At 37.7% G+C, this 13,299-nt stretch overlaps 1 protein-coding gene across 1 annotated transcript in view; it reads left to right on the top strand.

The window, feature by feature from the left end:
- Window positions 1-6,342, top strand: part of SH2D4B (SH2 domain containing 4B) — a 73,021-nt gene extending 66,679 nt beyond the window's left edge. Inside the window, exons 7-8 of the mRNA XM_009998111.1 lie at window positions 3,820-4,040; window positions 6,250-6,342. Coding sequence (XP_009996413.1) covers window positions 3,820-4,040; window positions 6,250-6,342 — 314 coding nt within the window. The remainder of the gene's footprint in view (window positions 1-3,819; window positions 4,041-6,249) is intronic.
- Window positions 6,343-13,299: the final 6,957 nt, after the last annotated feature.

Genomic DNA, 13,299 nt, shown 5'->3' with positions numbered 1-13,299 from the left:
TTTAGTTACAACTTTGATCCTCTCCCAGGCAAAATGCTGTGGCTCTTTTGCATTGTAAAAAACCAGCAGTTTGTATGCACTGAGGGAAAATATTTGGCATGACAGGTAGATGATGTGAGTTTCAGTGGGGTAGCTACCTGTTGTCCAAATACACTGCTGTGTGTTTGCTCACATGATGAGTTACAGTTATTATACTGATGGCCGTGTGATTAATTTTAAGGTATTAATTTAAATGACTGATTTGCAAAGTTGTGCTTGTGTGAAAGGATTACTGCTTGTGACACAGTGTTGCTTTACACCAAGTGGAAATGTTGCCTTTTTCTTTTCTCTTTTTTTTTTTTTTTTTTTTTTTTTAAATTTTAAATGAGAAGAGCAAAAATTGGAAAGAGAGGAAAATTAGCTTTCAGAGCATCACTGGTTTCTTTTCCAGATAATATTTCCAATTAATATCCTAGCAAGCACAAATTAGAGCATCAGTGATTCTAAACCTCTTGCCAGAGCCTTGGGAAACCAAAGTTTCTTGACTTCAGTTCAAACAATTTTAAATGTTCATGTAGGGGTTTCACAGATGTTGTTTATTTCTTCACAGCCATCTCAGGAGTGAGCTCTGCCACTTTTTCACTAGTTGTCTAGAGAACAGTCTAACATTTTTTAAAGGGTGGAGGGAGACTTCCATTGCTGCAATCACCATCCACTGAAGAACTGAACCAGTGAAAAAATAAAATTACTGGGAAGCAGAGAGAGGGAGGAGGTGGTGGGGAGAGATGGTTTCTCATAAGCTCTTAATAGCATCAGGAGAAAAAAGGAAAGAAAGCAGCTGGTTAACAATTTATTACATCATCTTTAGCAGAAAAGAGAATTAAAAAAGAACATGGCCGTGAGCACTGTAGCTTTTCTCACCTACTCAATGATATAAGCACCCAGAACAAAAATAAGGTCTGGCAAAGAAGATAACATCATGTAGAACCTGTAGTGTTTTAAGCTCTATTAGTGGGAGTTGAGAGAAGGCTGTTTAGCATTAAAATATTTGATGCTAAATGAATTTCATATTATATGCCTGATAGTAATGGTTATTCAAACCCTAGAAATATCCTGAGAATAATGTTCACTGTAGAATACAAATCCGCTTTTTTTTACAATTCTGTATTTCACGAACCCTCTGTTTTTATAGGTGCTAAATTTTCTAGGTCACATACCCTAGAAGGGCTGCATAACAGCTCTGACACTGCTTAGAAAAGGGGTAGTTGTAAAAGCACTCAGTTCCTATCCCAAAAGTCACCAGCATTTTTGCAATCTAGAATTACAGTATAAATATTGATTATTGGAATTAACGTAGTATTCACTAGTCATGGAACTGTTTATCCTTCCCTGTAGCATTGATCTGAGCTTGTTAGTGTGGCTCATCTACATGTATTTCTAGCAGAGATTTTTTGTGGAAGGAGACATCATAACCACTAATGAAACCTTTCATTGTATATTTAAATTAGGGCAATTTGAGAGAAGATTGGATATTTGCCTTAACAAATAGTGTGATTTCAGAATAATTTTTGGGTAATCATTGAAAGATGGCAGCTGGCATTGGGACCTAGTGATACAGTTTCACATACTACACTGCGTCATACGGATTCATATTAGTGCTATCTTTTCATTTGAACATTTTAAGAACTAACAATTCATTTTGGAACCTTTTCAGTAAAACTGGTTTTAGTTTTGCAGAGTGCACTAATTGACACTTGGCTGAGCAATTGTGTGCTGTTTCTAAACAAATGCATGTGTTTGCATGTTTACTGCCTGTTTTAATGTCTTGTGCAAAGGTCCTGTAATATCCTCCAGAAAAGAGAACTGTACATCATTCAGCAGAGTATTTATGTGTTTCTTCTTAGTACTGAGGTTATTTTGGTAGAGACATCTGAGCCTCACTGAGCCTCAGCCCTTGTCACGTTCATCATTGCACCAAGTAAAACTAAAAAAATAAATAAAATTAATTGCCTCAAAGTAGACAAAAACTGAAAGGAGGTGCTTTTCTGTCTTTCCTAATATCCCACAGTGTTTACTTTTAGGACCCAGATCTCCTCAGTCTCTTCCTCTGTCTCCCAGAGGCATAATTTTCCATGTGGGCTTAATTAGAGCATCCCAAACTTTGGTCTTTCAGGTAGCCCTTCTGTGTACGAATTGGTCATCCCTGGGCTGTGGTTATTGCTATACTAAAACACTGTGGCTTTTCAGTACTTGGGCTCTCTGAAACTTTCACTAGGACATGTATAGTATTCTACGGTGACAAGCAGTTCCATTAAATACTACATGTATTGTTCTGAGACAGTTTAGCTTCACAGAGAGTAACTTTGGAACATGTACATGTATTATTTATTGACAGTTGTGCCATCTTCACATTTAGGATGGCCCAATTCAACATCTGTTCTCGATTAAAGCAAGCATCTGGTATTTCACAGATAGTTATGAGACATAAGCTTACTGTCCTCCAGGCATACCAGACAAACTGGAACCAGGATCTCTAGGTGGATGGTAAGGCCTTGTTCAGTGCTGGGTGCAATTCTTAGCATCCCTTTTACATGGTCAGAATAGGGTGTATCTGTTATACTCTGTTTGCAAGCGGAAGTACCAGCAACTTCCGTGTTTTGTCCTAGGATTGGAAAGAAAAACAGAGATTAAGATTTTTCCAACAGAGAAGAATAAAATGGGGAACTTCATGAAAGCTTTACTCATGTTAAACTTTATCCCTTGCTTACTCTGAAAATCTGAATTTATGATCCTTTTGCTCTGATAAATAAGTTTGTCATACACCAAAGGAATTAATTCACCTGTAAAACACATGATTTGGTGACCAAGATATGGGGAGAGAGCTTGTTCCCTGGTTGAGTTTGCCCAGAGTTTGTCCAAAGAGAGGTAAGTTGGCGCATAAAGAAAATGATTGCAGGATGACAGTTATGTACTGCAAGAAGCCCTAATTTTGTCTTCTCTTGTCCTGGAACAAGGTGCATAACTCATTATTGTTCAGCATTAATTGTAAAGCTTGGCTCACTTCTGATCAGCAGATAGAATATTCAGTCTCTGTTTTTGTGTTGGTGCTCTGTTGAGTTCATGGCTACGGTTTTTAACTAGAGCAGACTATTGCTCTGATAGTAAGCCTGAAAGAACCCAGAAGGAAAGGACTATGATCGTTGTTTCTCAATTTCCTCTGTGGCAATGTTCCCTAGAAATGCATGCTTGTAAGTAATCTAATGTACCCATTTCTGTTAGGAGCTCTGTTAGCTGCAGGAATGTATTTGTTTCTGCTCAAATTGATCTATATGCATCTTTGGATGTGTGGGTGTATGGATACAAATGCTTTTGCTCCTGGCACTTGTTTTATGTTCCTCTTTAGGACCTATGAAACAGTTGTAAGACAACACAGTCAGAAGTACTGCAGAACACTTGCTAATGCCAGCAATGTGTTGAGAATTCAGATTGCAATGCCAAACCATGCTCGTCTGCTAAATCATCACTTGTACAGAATTCACTGGTCTGACAGGCCAGTTGTATTTACTCACTTCCTTTGAAAAAGCAATAAGGATGGGAAAAAGCAATTCTTAATCAGATAATTAAAAAGCACATCCCACCAAACTCCATCAACTCTCTTATAGCTGTCCTTCAGAAGCACACAGCATAAACGTTGTCTCCATAGCTCTTACTCCTCCTATAAACTTTTCAATTTTGACAAGTTATGCCATTTTAATTTCACTTCTGCTCTGTATTTGTTGCAATTGATTTATTCTGTCAGGCCTGTTATCTGCATAACCATAGGGGTTTTTTACTTGCCAGGTATCATCAGCCGCCAGGAGGCAGAAGAGTTGTTGATGAATAAATCTGAAGGGACATTCCTGGTGCGAGTCAGTGAGAAAATCTGGGGCTATGCATTGTCTTATCGCCAGCAAAGTGGGTTCAAACACTTCCTGGTTGATGCTTCCGGGGATTTCTACAGCTTCTTGGGGGTAGATCCAAACCGACATGCAACGCTGACAGATCTTATTGATTTTCACAAGGTAACAGTTGCTAGGTAGAGATCAATTGCTGAGTGGAATGGATGAATAATTTAAAGAGGAACTGTATAGTTTGAAACCACGCTGGAAAGTAGAAGTAACCATAGTGGGGAAAGGAATATGCATATATATTCTCCAGTAACTCTCACTGTAACATATACAGGTTGTGTCTTTTGTTGCAGTGAATCAGAAGGATTTTCCCCTTCTTTTAAATGCTTCAGCATGTATTATTTTGTCCACTTCTAAGGAGATTGTTATGTAATTCATGGTCTCCTGGGCTAAAAATGGACTAATACGGGCTGACAGAGATAACACTTTTTGAGCCTCTTTGCTGTGCAAAATTGGATTGGAAATACCATAGAAAGGTCTTTCAATGAAATTTCAGCATTTTTCAGGCTTTGATGTGAGCACTGTAAGGTGCAAAAGTGCTATAGAAGGGAACATGGAGAAGTTCTCTTTTAGGGATGTGATAAGGGTCATTCCTTGTACAAAAAAAGCCTTAAAAGAGTAATTTACTTTGCTTCTAATTTGTGTTTCTTGTTGCCAGGCTATTACTACAGAATAGCACTGTTTCTGAAGTAGCAGTTTCTGATAGTGTAGGTTGTTTTCATAATCTTGAATCTCTGTCCACCTTCATCAGATTTAATTATGCTTTTTTCTTAGCCACCCTTAAAAATTCTCTTCATCCCCTCTTCTAGTTTTCTGTCCTTTTTCATTTTTTTTCTCACTCTTGTCTCAAAGTAATTTTAATATTTTTTTTCTCTTCTTTTTCTTCACAACTTTCAATTCTTTTCAGTATTCCAGTATTCAGTCTCACAGACACTAAGTGGAGATGACTTTTTTCTGATTTCCCTTCTCTGTTAATTCTTTTTTTTAATTTCTGCTAGATCCGTGACATCTCTTCAGGCAAACCTACACATTATTTCTTCTAGTTGTAACACTTAAATTGCAATTCTATTAGCAGTACAGTAGAAGTTTTATTTTAGATTTTATTTGCCTAACAAAAAGAAGTTAAGTTTCTCAGAATTTATATTACATGAAGGAAGATAATAAAAACATAGATATTCACTTCCTAAATAGAACTTTTCAGCCACCCCCCCAGGAAAAAAAAAATAAAAATTAAATCAAGGGTAGAAAAATCCCAAACTCATTCAGATTTACTGAAAATTATTACTTTGTTGTTAAAGTTAGATTTTGGTTGGCTTCCTCTCCTTCACCTTCTTTATCCCATCTTAGCTGCTGGCAAGTGTGCACATAGAAGTTTTCTTTATTTAAAGATCAAATAAAAATTTAAGACAAATGAGGTTTGCTTTAGTGTCCCCTGACAGATCATTATGACATTATATTCCCAAATGGGAGGACAGTATGTCATGCTTCACAAAAAACCTCCTTCCCTAATTTGATTAAATTCTCTCTCAGTGGCCACCTTGGAAGTCAACCCTTCCCACACCCTCCTTCCTCTATTCCAGTTTTTATTGCTGAGAGTGAAATTAAATCCTACAGAATATCCTGTTGGCCAGTTTGGCTGAACTATGAACTATCACTACTCTAGGAATAAGTGAAAAACCAAGTTCTCTACTTTTAAATAAAGTTTTTTTTAATTCATCCTGGTAATCAATTATTGGAATGACAGATGTGGCATGTGGGTATTTAATTAATGAGATTAGGTACTATTTGTAAAGAATGTCTTTAGCCTAGCAAGGTTATTATCTTTCACCTCTCTGCTATCAGTCAGAAAGCCATTGCCATTGTGTGTGAGTACTCAACATTGTGCTCTTGCTTAGTCTGCCTAGGGAAGCTTCTTTCATCCCAGTGACTATAGAAGTATCATAGTAGGATTGGCATGTCTGTTAAATTAACCCTTGAGAGCATCCTATATAGTTATCTGTATCTTGTTTTTGTAAGCATCATAGCAACTTAAAGGTAGTACAAATCACAGTCTTTTTTAGTACACCAGCTGTTTGATGTTACTGTTTGATGCTATCATGAGTTACTACAGGCAGAAGTAAGAGATAAACAAGAAGCAAGAAGAAAATGAATAGTTGATAGGATCATTTTTCTGGTTTGTATATATTTTATCAAGCATTTCTTCATAATTGGTTAGCAATTACAGAGCAGTGATGGTCTTTATTGCTATCAGTTGCTTTTCTTAGAAGACAGGGAAAGGCTTAGACATCTAGAAATTATTTTTTTGTTGGTTTTATCTTTCTAGGAAGAAATCATCACATCCTCAGGTGGGGAGCTACTACTGGAACCATGTGGACAGCAGAAGAATCCACCAGACTACAGCCCTTTATTTGAATAACTGATCCAGGACTAATAGGAATGCATTCTGGATAGCTGTAGTAATAGGTAGTTACAAAAGTAAACACTGGAAAGTAATCAATAAAATTCCAAAGCCACTGGTCTTGTGGCCAAAAAAAGTATGCTCCTTAGGAGGCCCAAAATATTTCTGGGTTGCATCTGAATTAACATCATTATTCATATGGCTAACATTTTAAAGGTGAGAAATTACTGGCAAATTACAATGAGGACTATTCCCAGAAATTTTTCAAGGGGTTGTGGCCAATTGTACTGAACGCTAAACTCCTGTCTTAATTTTCTTAATATCTGAGATTGAAAATGCAAAATCCAGCAAGAACTACTGGTGGGAACTATTCATGGAGCATTGCACGAAGTACCAATATTGGTGAACAGTCTTTTTTTCTAAAGCAGGGTTTCTCAGGTTCCATTGGCAATCTCATTACTCAGTGGTGCACTTTTAACAACAAGAGCAGCAGTCTTAAAACATCCTTTTGTAGTTTGTGCTTCCTTAAATAGCTGTGGCTGCCATTGTGCTTTTGAATTCAGACCTACAAAGTTTACCACAGCAGAGACAAAATAAGGTAATTCACATTTTATTTACAATTTCATGCAATCCAATGGCCTTGGAAAGAATTTTACTTCTCTACAAGTGGCTAGTTTATTCTAAAATAATTATTCTAACAAAAGCATGTGTCTTGCAGCAACAGCAACAACTCTCACTGGCCTTGTGTTTCTTTTCTGATGTGCAAGATAGGTGCTGGAGATTACTAGCTTTACTGGGCTATAGGTCCAGATACTTTATTTAGCTGAGCTAAGAGTGAAGGTGGGTGTGGTATATTTATCCCTAGAAAATATACAACTAATGATATTATCATCGTGCCATTTCATATATTAAAAAAAATGCATGCAATGTCTTCTTGATCCATTTGTTACACATACAAAATCCCATGAAAATAGACCAAAATCAGGACACAGCAAGTAAGTAGTGTTTATTAGATAAGAGACAGCTGGGCTTTGCACAGCAAGTAGACTTACAGAGGTAGCACATTCTTTACTTGTGTGTCTGATACCTTGAGAAAAAAAATGACTTGGCACCTAGTTAAAGGGTCAAGATATCCAAGTGGCTGTGATCCTCTGTAGTTCACCAGGGCCTGGATTCTCAAAATGGGATACAGCCCTGCAATTCTGAACATGCTAACTCTAATGTAGGCCTCTAGTAGGATCTATAGTCTCCATTAAATGAGAAGCTTGGGATGTGTGATCTGGGATCAAAATACACCTGGTACTACAGGCATATACAGATGCTGAATCCGGCTACCTGAATGTGGAGCTCAGCACTCATGGTGTTTCAAATATGGACTCCATAAGATAATCACAGAGTAAGCTGTGGTTTTCTTCCAATAGAACATTCACAAAATGCAATCTACCTTCTTCAAAAAGCCCCACTGTTTGTCAGCTGCTTCTTCTGAGAAACTAGCTCTGCACTTGCTCCTGCTATGTAAGCACTGCAAGTACCACCTCAGCCTCAAGTTATTCACAACTGCACATGTTCCATCACAGAACAACTGGTCTCCTACTTCATAAGAGAACAGAAAGAGACCTTTTAAAATTAAAAAAATGTAGGCATCCCCAGACTTACTTCCAAGGTCAGAAAGCCACAGCTGGCTGTGTAGGACTGAGGGTCTTCTAAAGGTGGTATGAGTAACTAAGGTGGTATTTAGACAGAAGACATCTTTGTGGACTGGTGTTTTGCCTTTGTGAACTGTAAAAGCTGTTTATATCTAGTCACATGGTTCCCAGCAACTGCTTGTGTTTTGTTTAGCTGATAAGAAGGCTTGGAAATATTAGCTCTTCAGGTAATGTGTCCTCTTGTGATGTAATCAGTGTCACAACAGCATCATCATTTTGACTTTGGAGCACTTTTCCTACTTCTAGTTTTATAAATTTTTATGACTAAATTCCACCCATTTCTCATTCTACATTTTACCAGGCTTTAAAATAAAGCCCTTGTAAGTTCTTCTGCAAATGAAATTACATGGAAAACTGCAATTTCACCTGGGAGTTTTATTATGCTAATAAATGTCAGAATTCTCAAGTAAAGGAATTGCGTATTTTTTTTCCATTGCCCTACAGAAATAATGAAAAATAGCCAGCCAATTCATAGAGTTACCAGGAAATAAAAACTCAACAATATGTAACCAGAAGCAGCAGCAATAAAATAGAGTGCAGCTTAACCGAAGATAAGTTTTGAGGGAAACAAGAAGAGATCATAGCAAGCAAAAATTAAGAAGAACAGAAGCTTTCCTTGGCAGAGATAAGCAGGTGCTGCTAGTACACTTGAGGGGTGTGAGTGAAGTATAAGCATGGAAATGTTTTCTAAGCTAACAAATGCTTCTTGCTGCCTTCCAGAAAATAAATGCACTATGAAAAGTTAACCACTTAGTAGGAAGAAAGGAAAGCAGTGAAGCAGTAAATATGGAAAATTAGTAAAGTAAGAAAAGGGAAAATGTACTTATCCCATTGTTTCAAAAGAATTTTGCATTTTTGCTACCCTGGGAGGAAGACTGGATGCTGCTACCTCCCTTTCACTCTGCAAATATCCAAGATTGCAGCTGTGAGTTAAATGCACCTTGGAGGTCTGTAAGAATTAAGCTGGTTCAGACTGCAGCCTTTAATGCTGCATTTGCTTAACATTGTCAGCCTCTACATTCAGTGCTCTCTAAAGCTGTTCACTGTATACAAACTGTTTGATTGCTTCAGTTTCATTTTCTGGAATGGCTAGCTTTATTCTATTACCCAGCAACCTTCAGGTCTGATCTGTTTTCTAGGGGTAGCTATTGTTGAGTTGCAAGAGATGCACACTATATATTTTCATAGTAAGATTCCCTGTCAGTATTTCTTGTCAATGAGACCACTGAGAATACACTGAGACACCTATTACAGTGTCCTGGTGACATACAGTAATTTTGTTCCATAAGGAAAAATGCTACAGGATTAAGGAAAACTTTTAAATTGCCTTTTTTTTCCCCCCATATCTGCTCATAGTGATAAAATATGGCACACAAGGTCCCAAGCTTGTTTGCACCTATCATTGAAAAAGCATCTCTTGAGGATTTATTCTTGGTTCTTGCTGGATCCACCAATGCATTCATTTTTTTCTAATTTTGTTTTAATCAGTTATTGTACATAGACATTTCCAATGTAATACAGCTCTCTCCTCTCAAAGAGAACAAAAACCAAGCAAAGAAATTGACAGCAATCATGGAGATTATCAAGGTCATTCATGAATGTAGATGCCATTCTATTGCCTCTTATAATTACTGTAATTAAATTACTGTAATTAAATACTTATGTACTATGGGTAATTACATATTAGTTTTATAAAATAATAATCCAGGACAGCTATTGAGTACTGCATCCCTATTGTGCCGAACAAGTACTGAACAAAAGAAGACAGCTCCTGCCTCAAGAAAGAGGTGTAAAAGTCTTAGGTATACAGAGAATATTTTCAGACTTAGTAGAAACTATTTCCAAAGACCAGATTCAGAGTAAGAATTTCTAGTAGATTCCAATGACTTTGAATCAAATAAATACAACCTATTTATTTGCTGAGGTGAGCCAAGATTAATACACTGACTACAGTAAAACAATTCAGTTGTGTACAAAATAGGGATCCACTTCTGCTCATTCCTCCCCTGGGTCCCCACAGACCTGAGTATAGAGCATTAGTGCAGTTACACCACATTTCACTGCAGTCTAAATTCTTCTCTTTACATAATCCCACAACACAAACCACATCTCAGGTAAAATGTGGTAGTTCACAGTGGGAGAATTTTTTATCTTCCTTTGTAGGAATAAATTTGTTTGCATCATGTATAGGTTTGAGTTAATTTTAAAATTATTCTCAGGGTCTGACTTTCTCTCCTGTTTTATTATGCCTTTGCTTTTAAGATTCCTTTTTCAAGTCCCAAAAGGATAGGGTTAGTGACCTCTGTGAAATAATAATGTGTCCCTGCCTGGGCTTTGAGTTTGGCCAGATGTTTGATTTGTGTTTTCTGAGGTGAATCTTGTAGGTACATACTGTCTGGTGATAATGATGCATAATTGATTTTTATAGCTAATTTCTTGCCATGCAAGTGCTGTGTGAAACTTTCTTTTCAAATATTTGTGATTGTTCTTGTAGCTTGTATATTTACATTATGACCCATAGTTAATGCAAATTTTCTACTAGGCTCGAGTCTTCAATGAGTTTGGTTTCTTCTCTTTTGGAATTTCAAGTAGTTTTAAATGATGATAACATAATTTTATGGTATCTTTATTAAGCATCAATAAGTGACTTTTCTTATGGAGGAGAAAGAACTTCAAAATAGACTGGACATTTAGTTTCATCCTAATTGTGTTAATTTGTTTTTCTCCTTTAAAGTTTAGCTGCAATTTCTCTCCTTTTCTCAGTTTTAATGAGAACTGCATGTGGGGGAAGGTCATACACTCACAAGCAATGGAGAGAAAGAAGAGGAGGTAGGATTACCTTATTCCATGTTATTTTGCATTCAACAGCAGGCAACATCTTGAATTAAATAGTTCCTGAGGTGTGGTGCTTTTTCTGCTTAGCATTCAGAGGATAAAGGCTGAGACCTATTATCACTCCTTTTCCCTTACACACTAGCAGCAGAAAGGTATTCATACTGGGCATGAGAAAGACCCAAATGGAGTTGAAAGAGTAACATCACAGAGCCACAGGATGGTACAGAATTGTCATGGAATGCCAGGTTGGAAAGGACCTGAAGGATCATCTGATCCAGCCTTTCTAGGTAATCCTATAGCTTATATGAGATGGCTCAGCACCCTGTCAAGCTGAGACTTAGAACTGTCCAATGTGGGGGAATCTACCACTTCCTTTGGGAGAGTATTCCAATGTTTGTCCACATAGTAAAAAAATTACCTTGTGTCCAATTGGAATCTCCCCAGGAGCAACTTGTGCCCATTACCCACCCCTTAGTCTTTTCTATGTGACTCCTTGTAAACAGGGAGTCTCCATCTTCTTGGTAGCCACCCCTTAAGTACTGGAACATGGTAATAAGGTCTCCTCAAAGCCTTCTCAAGGCTGAACAAACCCAGTTTTCTCAGCCTCTCCTTATAGGGCAGGTCCTCCAGTCCTCTGATCCTCCTTGTGGCCCTTCCCTGGGCCCTCTCCAGCCTGTCCCCATCCTTTTTGTAGAGCAGGGACCAAAACCGAACACAATACTCCAGGCATGGTCTGACAAGCTGGAGAGAGGTTTTGCAATGACATCAGCAGCTCTCTCAGCACCCCAGGGTGAGTGGCATCCGGGCCCATCGATTTGTACGGGTCAGGTTCCTGGAGCAGCTGACACGCCAACTCTTCCTTCACTAACAACAGGTCCGTGTCTGCATCAACCTGGACTTTTGTTCCTTTGGCCTGGGACCCAACAGCAGTGGTAAAGACAGAGCTGAAGAAGGTGTTGAGGAGCTCTGCCTTTTCAGCATTGTTGGTGACCAGTTCACCTCTCCTGTCTAATAATGGGCCAATCTTATTCCTCTGTTTCTGCTTGTTGTTAATGTACCTGAAGAACCCTTTCTTGAAGTTTTTTGACATCTCTGGCCAATGTCAGATCAAGCTGAGCTTTTGCTTTCCTAACTGCACCTCTGCATGCCCTGGCAATGCCTTTGTAATTTCCAACTGGTAATGTTCCACTTTTCCACCTCTGGTACATTTCCCTTTTGGTTCTGAGCAGACCCAGAAGCTCACAGTTAAGCCCAGGGGCTGTCTTACTCCCCCTACTTTCCTTGCCTTCACTAGTGTAGATCAAGAACTCTGAAAGACATATTTTGTCTATTGGTGTGTAGAGAAGTAGGGATTGAAAATTCTTGTTTGGTAGAAGTTGTACTTTAATTATATTATTGTAATTAGTAGCCAATGCATGTCAATACATGGCCAATCTTAATGCACTTCCTATTCCACAAATTAAGAGAACATAGATTGCCTGAAAGCAAAATCAGAAATACTTACTTATAAACAGGAGTTAATATACATTCTTGAATTATATTTGGAGGCAGAGAATTTTAAAATGTATTGTGCATCAGTATCCGGATATGAGAATGTAGAAGCTAAACTGTGTTTACCACATGCAGCATCACTTCTCAATGTGATTTTTATAGCACTTGCTCCTCTCCTGTAGGAAATACTGACAATATTATAAATAAGAAAATGTCTTATGATCTAGGAGTTTAACCTTAATAATAGACATATATTACAGCCAATCATTTCAGAGAGCTGTAGAGTGAGCACTGCTCTCCAATTAGTAAGATAGTCTGTTGCACTTAGCACTTAGTGTTTGTTCTTGCTTGTCAAACCTGTCTTGCTTGTGACAGCCTGATGCTAATGAGGAATATGTTTTTAGTAAGTCGCTCAAATCCAAGTCTATGGAAGATGTATTAAGGCATATGTTTCATTATAATTTTTACCATTGACGTTTTCTCTCAGGGAAACCCAGAAAAATATAAAATCTAAGAGAGATGAATAAATGTATACAGCTGTGGTCTGACTGCTAGATGGTGTTTTGTAAGCTTTTGTGTGCTGTACTAGCAGCACCCAAGTTCATGCATTTTGAGTTTTAGTATGTTGTGTGCAACATTCAAACCTATCTACATTTTTAAATAATGAAACAGTAGAGAGCTGTGCATGTGAGCAAACTGTTCTACAGAATGAAAAGTGTCCAAGCACATCCAGTGCTGAGCATCTACAACATCCACTGGAAGTAATCTGGACATCCTTAATTGATAAAGATGAGAATTATTTATAAGGACTGCCTGTCAGAATTGCTTTTCACTTCCTCCAGAAAGAAATTGAGCTACTCTAAAATCTTCCATTGATAGTTTTTAATGGATAAACAATCTGTTTTCAAAATGCAAAGCTTCATTAAATTGTTGAAATTTTTTA

This window comes from Chaetura pelagica, unplaced genomic scaffold (genome assembly GCF_000747805.2).
Source record: "Chaetura pelagica isolate M959 unplaced genomic scaffold, ChaPel_1.0 scaffold205, whole genome shotgun sequence".
Taxonomy (NCBI): Eukaryota; Metazoa; Chordata; class Aves; order Apodiformes; family Apodidae; genus Chaetura; species Chaetura pelagica.
The sequence above is the reverse complement of the archived record's forward strand: the minus strand, read 5'-3'. Positions and strand labels throughout refer to the sequence as shown.